The 17,629-nt window shown below is 41.0% G+C and overlaps 2 protein-coding genes across 4 annotated transcripts; one reads left to right on the top strand and one right to left on the bottom strand.

The window, feature by feature from the left end:
• Positions 1-7,929, bottom strand: si:ch211-63p21.1. 2 transcript variants are annotated; one of them, XM_037758255.1, is made up of 7 exons: positions 7,709-7,929; positions 6,563-6,673; positions 5,386-5,475; positions 5,119-5,193; positions 3,038-3,108; positions 2,765-2,936; positions 1-1,439 (listed from the first exon to the last, which is right to left on the bottom strand). In XM_037758255.1, the coding sequence occupies exons 2-7, from the start codon at positions 6,629-6,631 to the stop codon at positions 1,227-1,229; spliced, it is 690 nt and encodes a 229-aa protein (XP_037614183.1). In that variant the 5' UTR covers positions 6,632-6,673; positions 7,709-7,929; the 3' UTR covers positions 1-1,226. The 2 variants fall into 2 exon arrangements, with proteins under 2 accessions (XP_037614183.1, XP_037614182.1); XM_037758254.1 differs by having other exon boundaries at positions 6,563-6,676; positions 7,709-7,928.
• Positions 7,930-11,425: 3,496 nt separating this feature from the next.
• Positions 11,426-17,241, top strand: si:ch211-63p21.2 (FH1/FH2 domain-containing protein 1). Of its 2 annotated transcripts, none has more exons than XM_037758189.1 (9): positions 11,426-12,504; positions 13,224-13,364; positions 13,561-13,743; positions 15,069-15,188; positions 15,269-15,430; positions 15,579-15,826; positions 16,403-16,628; positions 16,714-16,822; positions 16,918-17,241. In XM_037758189.1, exons 1-9 carry the CDS (start codon positions 11,944-11,946, stop codon positions 16,974-16,976), a joined length of 1,809 nt encoding a protein of 602 aa, XP_037614117.1. In that variant the 5' UTR covers positions 11,426-11,943; the 3' UTR covers positions 16,977-17,241. The 2 variants fall into 2 exon arrangements, with proteins under 2 accessions (XP_037614117.1, XP_037614118.1); XM_037758190.1 differs by having other exon boundaries at positions 11,427-12,504; positions 16,895-17,240.
• The last annotated feature ends 388 nt before the right edge of the window (positions 17,242-17,629 follow it).

The raw sequence follows: 17,629 nt of genomic DNA, 5'->3' as shown, positions 1-17,629 counted from the left end.
CTGAAATGCTCCATTTTAGCACGTGTCTCTTTAAGACCCTCCTCCTGAAAAAGCCCAGTTTACTCTGATTGGCTTGCGAGAAAAATAAAGGGCATCTTTGCAAAGGTAGTTCTCAAGCTGTGGTTGAGATATGCTAATGAGCCTGCATTTGACATAGACCCTTTTACAGCTGACGTCATGATTACATCACGGTGTTAGCTGGAGGCAAAACAAAGGCAAGACTGGAGGCAAACACGAAGCACCTCAGAGTAAAGGGCTAAAATTACACATCTAAAATGTCATCTTGCTGTGTGGTTGGGTGCCAAAAGGTTGGGTGCCAAAATCAATATCGCATACATTTGAAATCTAGCAGCTACAATATCGGCAAAGCGTTTCGATGATGGAGAGAAGATATTACTAATAGTTTAGCCTTCTGCTAACCACAGCCAATGGCTCACGGCTGCGTTTAGCAGAAGGCTAAACTATTAGCAATCTTTTCTTTCCGTCTCTGAAACGCTTCGCCGATATTGCACAACTCTCTTTTTGACTGACTTTACTGTAGGATAGTTGACTATAGGCATCCAAAGATTTATACGCCATCAATTTGTCTTTACAGCGCTGCAGCTGGCCAGCTGGCTACTTAGCGAGCTTGTTAATTCCGCCATGCTGTCATGCAACACTGGTTACACAAAATGAGCCCAGTAGCAGGGCTAGGTGTAAAGAGGGACTCTCTGCCTCACTCTTCGGAGACTGGGCTTCACCGTGAGGAGAGCAGGCATTAGCTAGCTATCTTGTCAGTCTCTGGACAAGCTAGCTAGCCAGTCGTCCTCTCCTCCGGAAGTAGCATTAGTCTGTCAGCGGCGTAGGGGTCAGCTAATTGGTCAACTACTCATGGTCCCGGAGAGTGAGTGACTGAACATAATGAGAGAAACTCGGATTTTCTTCAGCCATTGTTAAAAACAGGCCAACAAAACTTGCTAGCCAGCGTTAACTAACGTGTTCAGAGAATTATTCTGCATCCACTTAACGCTCTGCCCACAAAATACGTCATCATGTTTTCTAACAGAAAAGGGGTCTATAGGAAGGGAGGCCAAATCTGAGAAGTTTTTCATGATACGTCCCCTTTAAAACATCTTTAAGTAACTATACTGTGTAAAGCACCATATACTTGTTCCATTTTGTGCTTTGTAGGAGTTAGTGGAACTTTTCGTATAGTGAAACTATTCTCTTGAAATAGAAATGTCGGGTCAAGTGCTGGCCCACGGCAGAAGGAACGACACGATGACGATGACGAGGGAGAGGGAGAGAGGCAGCAAGAGGAGGAGGACGAGAGGGAGAGAGGGCGAAGATGGCCACAGAGACGTCAGACGTTTGGAGCCTCGGGGCAGTTCGACCGCACCCTGTTGCCTCTCCACGTTTGACCGGCAGATGACCAGTGGCCTGACCTGTGATATGCTCTCCTGGAAGACAAAGAAGAAAGAGGTGGGAGTTGTTATTGCAGGGACAAAATGTTCTACGACATATTGTATATTTTTTACATTACATTGTACAAACTGCATATTGTTCCAGTGCTATTTCTAAAAGTCTTTCCTTAGCAGCAATCTGAGGGTGAAAACTATTTTTCCAATAATAATGTACATACAACCCTAATTTGCAGCTTTTCTCTGAATTTCCATGTGTTTTAAGGTTATTTCTAAGACCCGCAATCCCGACCGCCTTTCAGAAGCTGTAGCAGGTTCAGAAGTTATAGGCTAAATTTTGGCGAGGAAAAACTGGCATGGCCATTTTAAAAGGTGTCCCTTGACCTCTCACCTCAAGATATGTGAAGGAAAATGGGTTCTGTGGGTACCCACGAGTCTCCTATTTACATACATGCCCACTTTATGATAATCGCACGCAGTTTGGGGCAAAAACCATGCAGTTTTTTGAATGCAGTATAAATGTGTTATTTTCGCCTATTTTAAAAATTATGTGTTTGAATATTTCTGCATACTGGGGTCCCTAAACAGTTTTGGAATTATCTAAATTGGGTATCACTCTTGTGAGACTCTTGTGGATCCAATGAGCCCAATTGTATTCATTCATTCATTGTATAAAATGACCTGTTCTGACCTCTAGGATAATCACAGCCTCATGAAACGTTACAACCAAAAACTAGAGACGTAGGGCATTCAGAGGATGGACGGCAAATCACAGCATGGCTTTTTTTCTATGGTGTTCCTCAAGGTCTTGGTGTTTTAATGTGGTATTTTGGATTTTTGATAATTTTTATCGATTCTCGAGTGGTAAAAAATTGTTAAATTTATCACCAAATCTATAACAAATGCTGCAACAACTTATGAGACATAATAGAGCATGGGAATGGACATCATATACTTCCATCATTATGTTCTAAGCCCTTATACACTTTCACAATTTATTTCAATTCGTTCATTAATGTTTATTTCTGATTTATGACTAGAACAACTTGACACACAGTGCTGAGCTGCATCTCAAATTAATTTTCAGGTTCCCAGCTTTCAGATGATGTTCACCACTTCTATGTGACATCTACTGCTGACCTTTTATCTCCCCCTAAAGACCACCTGTACCCCCCTAAAAAAGACAAATTGGGTCTAAGTGGGTCTCAGAGGGTAAATACATCCGGTTAAGCTGTGGTCCAGCTTAACCCATTCTAAACCGCAGCTACGCTACTCAGATACAATGTCAGACAGCAAGTTTGACTAATTTATTTTCTCATGGTGAGCAGCAGTCTAATTAGACTTCACATCGCTGTCTCTTCTACCTCCAGTATGGTCCTGCTGTCTGCTCTGTCAGGACTGAGCCTGAGGTTCCAGCGATCGGACCTGTGGCTTCGCCCGCCGTCGTCCTCGCTCTCGGTGGTGTCTTGCCGTGCCACCCGTGGACGCTTGCGTCTCCGTGAGCTGATTCGCTGGAGAGAACCTGGCTCCTGGAGTCTGGACCAATCAGGTTAATGGCACAAGGTCAGCGATACGGTGTGTGAATGAATATGCACGTGTATGTGAGCGTTTTTTTTGTGTATGCGAGCACATCAAACCTGCTATCTGTGTCCTCTATATCAGCATCTGCATCACTCTCCCCCTGAGGGTCGGACAATACACACTCCTCCTGCACAGGAACGACACAAAAAAATATACAAATTGTAATTAAGTACAAAAAATGTATGACAAATATAATATACATATAACATGTTAGAAGCTGTTATTTTGGGTTAAGCATGACAAATATTGCCTTTTATAGAAACAACCTCCACATTACTTTATGGGGGCTTTTATTTTGTAGGAGTTGAATGAAACACCAGCGAGCCCCAGTGACTCATCACCGACCGCCACTATTTGTAAACCAAAAACAACAACACTTGACATTTGCCTGCGTGCGTGTTCTCGTGCGTCACTTTTTGTAATCACCATTGTTATTATGCATGAATCAGCTGACACCTCTACATGACTAATGAGCTCAGAGACATCTAATCTGCTCATTGCTTCCTACTGATGTTACTTTGATAGCTCACTATTCATTGATAAGTACTGCGTACATAAAAACACTCTTTTTTTTTAGGTTCTGGACAACATAATTCATCTTCGTAATTGTGCGTCATTGACAGGTAGGGCTGGGCATCGAACCTCAATGCTTTTGGGGTACCAACCAAAATGTGTATATATCTGAATATCAAATTGTCAAGTATCATAAGTAGTCTTGTCTTATTCTTTAATCAGTTTACAGATTTAGATCAACATTTTGCCAATATACTCTATAATATAATATTTAGGCAAAGTTCAATGACTGCTTGTGTTTAAATTACACTTAACATTTTTGAAGTTTGTCTTAAATTAACAAAGTAGTTAAAGGAACAGTGTGTAGCATTACGGGGGATCTATTGTCAGAACTGGAATATAATACTAATAAGTATCTTTAGTGCATAATCACCTGAAAATAAGAATCATTGTGTTTTCATTAGCTTAGAATGAGCAGTTTATATCTACATAGAGAGCGGGTCCTCTTCATGGAGTTCGCCATGTTTCTACAGTAGTCCAGAACGGACAAACCAAACACTGGCTCTAGAGAGAGCCATTCACGTTTTTGCGTCAGCCACCGTTGTTTTATACACACTTGGCACACGCTTGAAGTGTCAGTTGGTTGCAATCTGCAACCTCACCGCTAGATTGCGCCAAATCCCACACACTGCACCTTTAACCTGTATAAAATAAGGTATTGGTACTGGTTACTTTGTTAACCCTAAAACTCTACATCATACATGTATTATCGAAAAATTAAAACAAGGGATTTTTACCTAAACGTAGTGAGTAGTAGTAGTATTATGAACGCTACATTTTTCGTTTGTGGAAAGGACACTTTGTTAATTAAGCATGATAGTTGCACATTTTTGGCAAATATGCGTATTCCCTGTTTTCATTTTTGGCTGCAACCACGGAAGCACAAAAATCAAAGTTATATCTATTGAAGTCCGTCTTGTAAAATAGGAATGTGACCGACGTCGGGGGAAAAACTAGGATCGACATCGGCCGGGCCTTTGATTCATGGAGGGATCATCGTTTGGTGTCTCCTCACTGTTTTGACCGATGCTCGCTCGCATCGTAGTACGAGCACAAGCGCGAGCGACAGGACGCTGTAAGTCGTTGACTTAACAGCCACAGGTGTCACTGTTAATAAGCAACTTCTGATTCTTACATAGAGCCCCTTTAATCTCCTGGCTGAAGCTTCATATTTCACAAACAGTTTGCGTGAACCAAACATGAACCAGCATATATCCCAAAATGTGGAACTATTCCTTTAAATAAAACAGTGGAAACACATCAAAAGTATCCTTTCCAATTCTATTGTGAGTAGCAATACGGCTCCCATGTACAACACTGTGTCCTCTGAGGTTTGTTTGTGACTGGGAACATAAATTATCTCAGTTTCAAAAAATCTCTGTCATTTTTTTTTGGCCTACATGTAATGAACCCTGGTATTTGTCATGTACTGTATGTCTCACATGCTGCAACCTTGAAATGAAACCACAGCTGCAAGCTCAAATAAAGGTCACACTCTACAAGTTTCTGAAGTAAATCGTTACATGCGCACGCCTGTCATGAAGAAACACATGTCACACATTACCTCTGTGCCGTATCCCTCCGAGTACCTGGTTATCATCACCCTGTTTTTTCCACAGTGTTCACACAGCAGTGTGTCCTGAGAACAGAAAGCGAAGAAATATGACAATCTGACAGCCTCATGGACAGTTCCTTTAAAACATACAGTAAAGATGACAGACAGCAGCAGATAGATAGAGAGAGAGGTCAGCGGGAAGTGAAAGGTTTGTATTAAGAGCATGATTACAGATGAAGAAGCGACGGCCACAGACACTTAAGTGTGAGCACTTACCGGCGTAGGCGTGTGTGCTTCTGAATAAAGTGTACAGGGACCGGCCTCGCACAGACACACTACATCTACCTCTCCACAACTCGCCCCCATCTGAGACAGAGAGACAGAGAGACAGAGAAGATAAACTACTGTTGGCTAATGTGAAGCTTCTCGTCCCTTTTAACGTTAAGCCAGCAGCAGCATATTAACAAAGTAAGTTAAAGGAAAGAATCGGAGCTTTGGTGGACACAAACATTGGTAGATAATGTCACATATCATCAGCGAAAATTCTCATTTCATGCATCCCTGTCGGCGGCTCGGTGATGCGATTTGAACCTTTTCCACCTACTCGCGTTTTAAACTGCCCAAAAGTGGAGGAGTTGACTGGCACTGCCAGACATCTGAGTTATGAGGGCTGATAAATCCACGTGATTCAGTCAAAGAACATCAGAGCAGAAATTAAATACATTGTGGTATATCAGCCCGTTCTCATTCCCAGGGCGTCAAATACCGACGCTTCGTCACGACCGTTGGAGTTAGATACCGACGCTTAAAGGACCCATATTATAAAAAAAGTGAGATTTTCATGTTTTTTTGTTATAAAGCAGGCTTAAGTCCTATATAAATACTGTGAAAGTATTGAAACACTCAATCCACAGGGAAATACACACAGCCCGTATTCAGAAACTCTGCATTTGAAACAAGCTGTCAGGATTTCTGTCCATTTGTGATGTCACAAATATACAATATTTAGACCCTTTACACAGATTTAAACGTAAACATTCTAAATGTGTCCCAGTTTATTCCTGGTTGCAGTGTATGTGAATGTCATCAGCTGACAGGAAGTAAACATGGACCTAAGCTGTTGCCTAGCAACGCAATTCTTTTGCAATTTCGTTGCAATTCCGTCGAAATGCGCTAAAACGGAGCATTTAAGACAGAGGGTAAATACAGGTATATTCAGACAGACAGTATGAGGAAAATAAAGTGTTTTTTGAACATTAAAGCATGTAAACATGTTCTAGTAGAAAACCAAAATACAAGTATGCACCCCAAACTGAGCATAATAGGTCCTCTTTAATGCTTAAGTGTAACTTTGTGCCTATTACAGGCCACAATGTGTGATTCTAAGCGTGCTGTTGTATCATAAACAAACTCTCAAAGTATGCAGGTAGCAGGTAAAAATAGATGACCTCACCTCGCAGTCATTGTCAGACGTCTCTCCGGAGGAAAAGAGGCCGTGAGAGTCAGATTCCCTCCGCAGCATGACCTCCGACCTGGCTCACACACTCATATAGACCTGCTGCTGCTGCTGCACATAAACAGCACAGAAAGTAGCTCAGTAACATTAACCAAAGTTGTTGTGAAAGTTTTTTCCCTCCTTGACATTGAAGATTTGATGTTCGGGAGGCTTGTTGATTGTTTCATTTCATTTCATTCGTTTTCATTTCATTTCAAAATTTATTTCGAACATGTAGAATACCAAAAAAAAAAAGAAGAAAGAAATAAAGAAAAAGAATGATCATACCGACAAGTGGACAGTCAGAAACAAGTAGTATATACATACAATGAAAAGCATAAGAAAAATAAATTGTCAACACTTGATGCCTGGATTTACATATTCGAAAAGGAGTGAGAAGAAGTATAAACTTATTTAATCCCACCCCTTCTCCATAAGTCAATTATTAATTGTTAACCAGCTTCCTTATTGAGCCATACATATACTCTTATTAAATTTTCCTAATTGCATTGTTTTGCAAATGCTATGTTATATATTTTTTATTATATTTAAAAATTGTGACAGTATTGAAAGCCTACAATATTCAATATTACCTGTAAAAATATGTCATAATGATCCCATAATATTATTGTTTTACAATTCTGTTGTCCCAATTAATGATATGACCTAATTTATTCTAATGAATTCTAATTGGCACCACTTTCTAATAATCTGTATAAAGGGTTTGGTATATAATTATTAACATATTTTTTTTTAATATAGACTAACATACAATTCCCATATAACTGGGAAAATTATCTTTTTTTTCCCCTCAAAGTGAAGATATTTATTTATTATTTTTGTTCCAGTGGTGGACAGATGATGCTGTCTTTACGCAAGCACTGACATCTGCTCCAGCTGTGTCCGCACTCGCATTACGTAATAGCCTATACGACAGTCAATGTTAAAAAGCCAGACAACTTTTTCAAATAAAGATGCTCTCAACATGAAGACATCATGTTTTTTTTAATTATATTACAACACATGAAATCATTATCACACACACATGTATGGTAAAAAAAATAATTCTAAGCAATAATAAAAAATAGAATAGCCTGTTTTTACCTCAAACGCATCCCGTCCAGGCACCTGGAATAAATAACCCATAAATAAAAAGGTGAATGGAGTTGTGTATTCAGAGGATGAGCAGCAGCACGCGGCGGTGCTTCTCATTGTGGCGCGGGGAAGCCGTGATGAGCTCGCGCTGCTTTGGAATGTTTGACATTGTAGCAAATCCTTCTGTGTGATGTCAGCGCGAGCGATGATGACAGACAGTTCGAATGATGCCGAATGTTCCCAAAGCAACGCGGGAGCGCGCAAAGAATGCAGGAGGGGGGGACTTCCGTTTGGGACTTTCAAAATAAAAGTGCAGTATTGAGAAAGTCAAACAACAGGTATAGGGGTTTGAATATAACTATGTGTATCTTCAGACAGTGGTACAACATCAACCTTATTACCCGTATTCTTTGGCTTTATAACAATGAATGAATTTATTGAATATCATCAAAAGTAATTATTTAATCATAATCGACATATATTACACATATATTGCATATTATATATTGTATGTAAACTGGGGGAAAAAAGTTCGTAAACTTGTGTTTGGTGGATTATTTCTCTGTTGTTACAATGCTAATTGACATTGTATTTTACATCGTTGGAAAGCCTGTTTATTTACCTTCACAATGATGTCCAAATTGTAAGGATCATGCATTTGTGGGATGACCATTGGCAGAGAATTTTGGCAAATTTTTCTTGGGCACTCCCCACATAATCAGCTGTGCTGCTCATCCCACAAATGCATGATCCTTACAAGTTGGACATCATTGTGAAGGTAAATAAACAGGCTTTCCAACGATGTAAAATACAATGCCAATTAGCATTGTAACAACAGAGAAATAATCCACCAAACCCAAGTTTCCAAACCTTTTTTCCCCAGTTTATTTCTTTGATGTTTTACAAAAATAATTGATGCAAAAATTCAAATTAATATTCGCAGTAAATATGTGCTTAATGTTGTGAATTAAACAAAAACACTTGTTTAGGTTTAGGCAACAAAACCACTTGAAAAAACAACAACATGGTTGGGCTTAAAATTACTACGTTTGAAAAAAAAAAATGGGCCTTATTTTTTTATTTCTGTTTCTGTTCTATGTCTGTCAACTTGTTGTTTTCTGTCATTGTTGATATTTGTTTGTTTACATACATGTGTCGATGTCCACTCTTTTGTGTTGTTGTTGTTGTCTGTTTATTTGTTTATATGTTGTCAAGGTGGCCAGCTTATTCGCCCCTGCTTTTTTTTTATGTGATATTGTTTGACTAAGATTATGATTATTATTAGTATTGCCACTTTTATTTTCCTTCATTTGCTACTAATTTGAAAAAGAAATTAAAAACAAAGTTAATTTAGGTGGTGGACCGAAAAAAGAGTGAAAATGTGACAACGTTTTGACCACCGGTCTCAGATGGCTGTGACAAAGCGTCTGTATTTGACACCTTTTTTACAGCATATTTATATCCCTATATTGTTATAAAGCCACTGAACATAAATGCATCTTGGGTTAGTAAATAACAGGTTCCCAAACTTTTTCATGTTAAGGACCCCTAAACTGACCACAGACCCCCATTTGATCAGATTTTCTCCCAGGGTTCCCCCATAGGATTTTTACTTTTAGATATTTTATTACAGAAAGTGAATGAAACCCATGACCAAAATAGTCATACATTCTGTCATTGTGTTACTTATAACTGAAATTATAGTGAAAATAAATTATTTCCCTTAAAGCTGGTAACCCCCTAGAATTCCTTCAAGGACCCATGGAGGTCCCTGGACCCAAATTTATAAACCACTGCCCTAGGCAAGCAGCAACAGATATAAATCATACCGTCACCATCATACCAGTGGTTTAATCTGTTATGGGGTCCCAGGACAAAACTGAGCAGCTTTCAGGACCTTTAGGAGCATATTATGTTAGTTTATACTGTGTTTTAGTGGTGCATATTCTCTTTCAATTGGTAATCCAGACTTGCATACTTTCAGTTTGATCTATCTTCTACCTCAGGCTGGGTTCTCGCCCCTTGGTCATGATCTGAAAGTAGTTTTGTGAACCCACCAATCATCAGGTCCAAAGGAGGGAGCCTACTGCCACTGTATTGTTGCAATGAATGCGTGGTGCATAGCAGTGTGGTACACCGGTATGCAATTGTCTTTCAGGAAAATGAGACGTTTAGTTGCTTTGAGAAAAATGCTTCACATTCAAAGGTGTGTATTGAGTGGTTTGGGAGTGGTTTCCAAATTTCCTTTACCCGACAAAATCCCAGCTGCTGTTCCTGACCCTCACAACTTAAAAAAATGTTAATATTCTCAAAGCAAACTGGGAGTGATTACATGTCATTTTTTGCCTTGATCTTTATCTTGCACTGTAGCGGCCCTGAGAGAGTTGAACTACATCCAGACAGAGAAACAGATCAGAAGAGACACCCAGAGAAATTCCCAGGCCTGTTAGATCAAAGGAAATCCCCCGGAAACGTCTGCCTGTTTCAGTAGCTGCGACATCTCATCACCAAAATACTGCCCAGCTAGGACAGTTGAGATGGTGCCTAGTAAGAGGATCTTTTCATGGGGTCTTTAACAGTTGCTTAGATTAAAGCTTCAGTAGACAGAATATTTTTGGCATCATTGGGCGAAAATTCCATAATAATCTTTCATCATATTGTAATTCAAGTGTTCTGAGACACTTCTGCACCTCCTCATGGCTCTGTTTTCAGACTTTAAAAAATCTAGTCCGTGACGGGAGACTTTGGCCAATCACAGGTCATTTTAGAGAGAGAGTGTTCCTATTGGCTGTGCTCCGGCTGGTGGGCAGTGCTTGGTATTTCCTCAACTGATCTCAACATGGCTGCCGGGTCACAAACCTTCAGCCACTATCAGAACCCAGTTCCACCGATAACGACAGTTTGTGAAACGTCCTGTTGACGCCAATTAATCGGTCGACCTCTAATTTGAACACATATTTATTATCATTAGTCATTAGATTGGTCACTTAAAAAACTCAAAATATTACAAACGAGATGCTGAAAAAGAGCATTTACTTTCTATATCCTCTTTTGCAGCAGGCTCGAAAACACTGTTGATAAATAAATCTTTCCAAGTAGACCTAATTTTGTGCCTAAATGTCCCATGAGCCCCAGCGCCGCCTCCAGACAGCAGGGCCACTGAACGAGATAAAGTGTAATTAGGGGCGACCTAATGGTCGAGGGAGGGATCCTCATTATGGCTGCATGTCGACCATGCAAATGACCCCTGTGAACATAACCGGGTACTGTATGTACTTCAACAGACACTTTGTGATGTTTTCGCAATTGCTGAACTGCGCGCTAATGTTTTCTTAAAGAATATTTCTTCCTTTTTAAGATGTTGATGCCCATGCCGGCCCTTATGCAATGCTGTCCATATAATGTCCAATTTAGGACCATGTTTTGTAACTTGTCTCATCGAGGATGCATGATTGCATTACTGCATGCTGATGTGTCATCCACAAAGTTGCATGTAATAAAAAAAAAGGGATGCAGGGCAAGTCGTGCTGTTTTTTTTGCGTTCACATGGGAGAACGGGAGGCAGAGGAGGAGGGGAGTTACAGATCTTCAGAGGCAGATAGAGAAGTTTGTGTATACACAAGTAGCAATACAAACAGGAGATGCAGGCTCGATAAGGAAATTAAGGGAAAGGGTGCAACTCAAATAAACCTCTCTTTTTTGAGCTCGCCGTCACTTTATAGAAAGAGAATCAGAGAGAGAGAGAGATGAAAGTCAAGGGATAGCCACAGAAGCACGTCATTTGGATATTCTGGAAGTGCTGCAGAACGGCGTTTCTTGGATTTTTCTTTATCAGAATTGGATGAAGGACTAAACACAACCCGTCAAAAAAACAACTCGCATGAATTCTTTTTCTTTTGACTGAGGTCACAGTGGAGTTTTGGATCAAAGCATCGGAGTTTTTAGATTTAGAACTGCACCCGAGGCAATTGCAGGTTACGGTGCTGTGAGAACACCCACAGGTGGTTTCGAAGATTGAAGATTTGGTCGTGTGAGTTATGTGCCTCTGTGGTTTGACAAGTGAGGCTGAGCATCCACAGACGTCCAGATGCACATAACTCTGTATGTGCATCTGACTGCATGGGTTTTGCTGACTGCACGGTGAGAGGACGAGACAAGGAAGGGATCTGCTGTGTGGAACATAAGGACGAAATCTGATCTGATCCAAAAAAAGGTCTTGCTTTTATCTAAAATGAGGAAGGAGCATGCTTTTTCTTCAAGCACAGAACATTAATTATAACCTGGTTTGTCAAGGTAATGCTACTGAATATCAGCAGAACTTCACAGACAGCTCCGAAAGCCCAATGAAGGAGTCGGACCAAACCAAGGATAACCCCCTGACGTGGGATTTCGACCAATCCTGGGGTTCATTCCTAAAACCAGCTGCACGTCTTTGCCTCGACACCTTGGACTTCTCGGACCTCTGGGACGAGGAAGACAGCACAGAGGACGAGGGAGCCAGTTCAACCAGTGAATCGTCAGCGTGTCTCCGAGCCCCTCCTGCACCGCCTCCTCTTCCTCCCCCTCCACCGCGTGCCTCACCTTTGCCCTCGGCCTCCCACAAAGGTGCGGCCATCAAATGTCGCACCTTGAAGCTCCACTGGAGGGAACTGCAGAGTGTAGCTCCGCTTCCCAGGATGACGCGCTTCGGGACTCAGACAATCTGGGCCGGACTTGAGCCGGTCCATTTGGATACAAACCGGCTGGAGTACCTGTTTGAATCTAAGGGCAGTAGCACCAGTTTTAATGTGGCTTCTGGGAGGCAGGTAAGATTGATGAGACAGGAGGCTGCCTCAGGAAAACAGCAAGATTATGCTGACAAAACAAAAACATGTTTTCTGCATCTTGCAATATCTGTTTTTCTTTTACAGAAAATACAGATTTATGAAGCAACTGTGTGTTTTACCCAGGCGGCATCCTCCGGTTCTGAAAAGTGGTCTTGTGTAGACTGTAACGCGCAAATTGCGAAACTCTTGCGAGACGGTTAGGGTTAGGCATTGACCTTGAAGAGTTAAGGTTAGGGTAGGTGGTCGGGCAGCGAGTTTTGCAAGAGTTTTTGCGAGTTTTCACAATTTGTTACCTTCTAGACATGACCCTGAAAAGTGAAGCCAATGCGGAAGTGCCTTAAACCTGCATTCTTTCTTATAGCCAGCAGGGGGCGACGACTCTGGTTGCAAAAAGAAATCCGATTGTATAGAAGTCTATGAGAAAATGAGCCTACTTCTCACTTGATTTATTACCTCAGTAAACATTGTAAACATGAATTTATGGTTTCTATCGCTGGTTTCAAGTCTTCTTCAATACAGCATGATGTGCATTTAGTAAATTAGGGATCAATACATCAGTTTTTCAGTTTTTGTCAGCTTTTAGGGAAATGTTGAGGGAAAAGGGGGTTAAAGGCAACCCTAAAATGCACTGACAGAAATACATATGTACAGTATCTTGATTGAAAGTGTCTCATATCCTTCTCTGTATTGCCATACAGAAGCAGCCGTCATTGTCAGTGTTGGGGATGAAGCGGAGTAACATCATAACCATCGCCCTGAGCAGTCTGCCACCACCTCGTCTCCTCCCCCCAGCTATCTACAGCATGGACGGCAGCGTGCTGGACAGAGAGGACGTTCAGGTACAAGCAGAGGTCACGTCCCCCCAGAATTTGAGCTTCAGCATTTGCTAAACCTCTAAAGTTTGCTTTCGTTGGATAGGCAATCACTGTATCTTTATTACGGCAAAATGAAACCTGATAAGGATAGACACAGCTACGAGCTGTGAATAGTCCTGCAGTATGAGTTGATCTCTCTCCACATTCCTCTCTTAAACAGCGGCTTAACGCACTAATCCCAACAGAAGAGGAACTGTGTCTGATCAAGGAGGCCAAGGCCCAGAACCCCCACTCCCCTCTCGCCTCGGCCGAGCTGTGCCTGCTCACTTTGGGGGAAATCCCACATTTGAGCTCCAGGCTTCAGCTGTGGGCCTTCGCTCTGGACTACGATTCCTTAGAGAGGGTAAGTGAAAGTGGAATGAACATGTGATGAAAAGTAATTTTGCCACTTAAAAAGGACCTGTTATGCATATTTTCAGGTGCTTACCTGTATTTTGGGTTTCTACTAGAATATCTTTCACATGACATGATTGGTCAACCGAACCAAACTCTTTGAACTCCGCTTCAGCTCCGCTCTATAACCAGCGGGCAACTCTGGGGTCTGAAAAGTGAAGCCAATGAGGAAGTGCATTCTTTTCTAATAGCCAGTAGTGGGCGACTCCTCTGGTTGCAAAAATAAGTCTGATTGTGTAGAAGTCAAAGAGAAAATAACCCTACTTCTCACTTGATTTATTACCTCAGTAAACATTGTAAACATGAGTTTATGGTCTCAATCACTAGTTTCAAGTCTTCTTCAATACTGCATGATGTTCATTTAGTAAATGATGGTCCCATTTAGAGTCACATAGACCATAAAGTAGGGGATGCTTTAGGGTGTGGCTACCCTGTGATTGACAGGTCTGGGAGTTGTCCGTGTTTTCGTCTTAGAACTTTAACACTTTCACAGTGTGAAAGCTAATATTAACATTTTGGTCGCCTAAAAATGTCTTATTCAGCATTCGGTTGTGCTTAGCTCCGCCCTCTCGTGTCACTTCTGGTTGCAAAAAACCAAGATGGTGACAGCAAAAAAAACAAGATGGCGGCCATCCACAAACCAATGGGTGACGTCACAGTGACTACATACACTTCTTATATACAGTCTATGGCTCTAACTAGCTTTGTTTGAGGGCCAAACTACCTGCCAGGCTGGTATTATGCAAATTGTTACTTGGTGACATCACCACGTTACTTAAGAAAAGGCAGTTCAGGAGTCAGTGTTTCTGTGGGGGAGAGTAACTCCCTTTGGCCTGGACTTTGGGCTTTGTAACTTTGCAGACCTTTTACATGCACAAAAAAACTATAACCCAATAAAGGAAAGAGGAAAAGCACAAAAGAACAATAGGTCCTCTTTAAAATGTATAAATCAACAGCATTTCGAGAAGACAGATGTCTGTTTTACCCTCTAAATGATGCAAAAGTGATTCAATGTCATGCTTCAGGTAGAAACCGCTCCATAAATAAAACCGGGTCTAGGTGGTTATCATGAGCGTGACTGCCACGACGCCACCCACAAAAGCTACATCATCAAAAATTCCACCGTCACAGTACTGTTTGATTGAAAAGCAGTCCCCATAGGCATGCAGTACAAATACACCACTGTGATGACTTCCACTCACCGAATATATCACCAGACTAAAAATAAGATATGGATCGTCTGTATGAATCACTACATTGTGCTCCTCGTGACAGGAAATCGCTGAGCCTCTCTTCCATCTGAAGTTGGCCATGGAGCAGCTCGCAGACAGCCAGACCTTTAGGTGTATTCTCGCAACAGTGTTAGCGATCGGTAACTTTCTCAATGGGTGCAAGGTGAGCGATCCCAATCTCCATCTTTAATGCACTATTGAATGTCTTTTTTCTTACAACACACATTTTTAATATGCCTATAGGCCCGTGGTTTCGAGCTGAGCTACCTGGGGAAGCTTTCCCAGGTGAGGGACACTCACACCCGCCAGCCGCTGCTGCACCACGTCTGCGTGCTGCTGCTGCAGCTCTACCCGCAATCGTCCGACCTCTACTCTGACATCACTGCTGTTACGAAAGCTGGCAAGGTGCGTCGTTGCGTTTGTGTTTTTCTCCCGAGTGTGTATGAATTGACAATAAACTATGTTGATTCATTCGAAATGAATCGAAGTAACAATTCACTGTGAATCCACTTCAAAATGCAACAAATATCCCTTCTCTTTGTCTGCTTTACAGTTCGAATACTCCCTAGTCCAGTCCAACCTCACCCAGCTAGAGGCCCTGTGCAAAGCATCATGGGAGCAGCTAAAGGTTTTGGACAAGGCGGAGGAGAAGAGGAAAGGAGGGAAGGTGGAGAAGAGGAGAGGAGGAGGAGGAGGGGGAGAAGGAAACGAGGCGTTCCGTTACCGGCTGCCACAGATTTTGAAAGAGTGCGAGGAGAGGCTGAAGGTCCTGAGAGCCGTCCATCGTCGGGTTATCAACAGGTGTGCATGGTTCATTTCATTTTCTTGACATTTTTTCTGTGCTAAGTGCTCTTGATGTGGTGCTTTAAGTTAAAAATTTGCTCATACTTTGTATCCAGTTGCTACCGTGTTTTCTTTTCCTGTAAAATTTTTGAGACTGAGGCCAAAAGTTGTCCTTCTTATTGCTGAAGTAGTTAAAGGTGCTATTGATAACATTCTGCCACTAGATGTCGCATTCTCCCTCACCCATTCCATTGCATTCACTTCACAACAAGTGGTTGCCAGGCACTTATCGTCAAACCCCAGTTTTTCTTCCACACTAACTGGCAACTTGATCGCTGACTACACAGAGAGATCACATGATACCAACGTTTTTATACTACTGGCTCACAAGCCTTGTTAGAAGTGGGAACCAAACCATAATCATTTTCTTTTTTCAGGAAAAGCCATACTTATATTCGGCACCTTTCTAAAAGCTCTGTTGATGTATTATTTTTTCAAAAATATTTTTCTGTTTAAAAATGTTGTCAATAAGACCTTTAAGTTTTAGTTATGAAGTAAAACTTTCAGTTCTCCTCTTCATTTTTGGTCCTCCAGGTTCCACTCTTTCCTCTTATTCCTGGGCTACTCCCGAGCTATGGTGAGAGACACCAAAGCGGAGGACTTCTGTAAAACCATCAGCAACTTCTCTTTGGAGTACAGGACCATGCAGCAGGCCATCCTCCTGCAGAGAGAGAGGGAAGAAAGACAGAAAAGTGGAGCAGAAAGCCCCGGCCCTAACACGCCCGTAGGCAGGAGGAAACGCCAACAAACTCCAACACAGGTTTTGTATTTCAGAATGCTTTCAAAGTGAAGCCCCATTCTAGACTTAACTAGTTTTGTTAACCCGTTATCTGTTGATCCACCAGGAAAGTGAGGAGCAGTGTCGACTGGAGGAAGTGCTGAGAACACCTGAATCCAACTCAAGACTGGACGTCACTCTGCCTCGAAACCGCAGGAGGATGGCTGACATCCAAGGTACTTTATATACTTTATTTTTCTTTATCTGTCAAATGTGTCATCGTGAACCCACATTTCTTTACTCCCCAGGTCCATTCTCACGGAAAATGAAGTGGTGACCCTGCTGATATACTCTCCAGATCCATTCGATCACTTGGGTGTTAGAACTTGAAATTGTTTGTAATTGTTATTTATGACATTGTTGTTAAAGGTGACGTGTTTGCAGCACAGCGTTTGTTTAGTAGTAAGAAAATGGACAGGTGCATGAGATTTCACATGCCATTCAATTTCTATCAATCATGTTTGTAAAGTAAAGATGCATTAAAATCTGTCACACACTGTCATCACATCACACATATACACACACACACATATATAGTATGTGTGTGTATATGTGTATATGTATATATGTATTTATATGTGTATATGTGTGTATATACAGTATATATGTGTGTGTATATGTGTATATATGTATATGTATATATGTATTTATATGTGTATATACAGTATGTATATGTGTATATATGTACATGTATATATGTATAGATAGATAGATAGATAGCAGATTTTAATGCATCTTTACTTTATATATATAAATATATATATATATATATATTACTATTATTATCATTATATATTTACATTTACATGTATATGTATATGTGTATATATATATATATTATCATTATATATTTACATTAAATACATGTATATGTATATGTATATATACACGTGTATACTGAATATGTATATGTGTGTATATATACATCCATATGTATGTATATGTAGATAGATATAGACAGATAGCAGATTTTAATGCATCTT

This window comes from Sebastes umbrosus, chromosome 22 (genome assembly GCF_015220745.1).
Source record: "Sebastes umbrosus isolate fSebUmb1 chromosome 22, fSebUmb1.pri, whole genome shotgun sequence".
Lineage (NCBI taxonomy): Eukaryota > Metazoa > Chordata > Actinopteri > Perciformes > Sebastidae > Sebastes > Sebastes umbrosus.
Note: the sequence above shows the minus strand (reverse complement) of the source record. Positions and strands in the feature narration are given on the sequence as shown.

Coding starts and splice junctions, on each gene's coding strand:
- si:ch211-63p21.1 (XM_037758255.1), bottom strand. CDS start 6,631: ATGCTGCGGAGGGAATCTGACTCTCACGGCCTCTTTTCCTCCGGAGAG. Junction 2,937..3,037: donor ATAGAGGACACAGATAGCAG/GTTTGATGTGCT, acceptor TGATTGGTCCAG/ACTCCAGGAGCCAGGTTCTC. Junction 1,440..2,764: donor ACAGCAGGACCATACTGGAG/GTAGAAGAGACA, acceptor TTTGTCTTCCAG/GAGAGCATATCACAGGTCAG.
- si:ch211-63p21.2 (XM_037758189.1), top strand. CDS start 11,944: ATGCTTTTTCTTCAAGCACAGAACATTAATTATAACCTGGTTTGTCAA. Junction 12,505..13,223: donor ATGTGGCTTCTGGGAGGCAG/GTAAGATTGATG, acceptor ATTGCCATACAG/AAGCAGCCGTCATTGTCAGT. Junction 15,827..16,402: donor CATCGTCGGGTTATCAACAG/GTGTGCATGGTT, acceptor TTGGTCCTCCAG/GTTCCACTCTTTCCTCTTAT.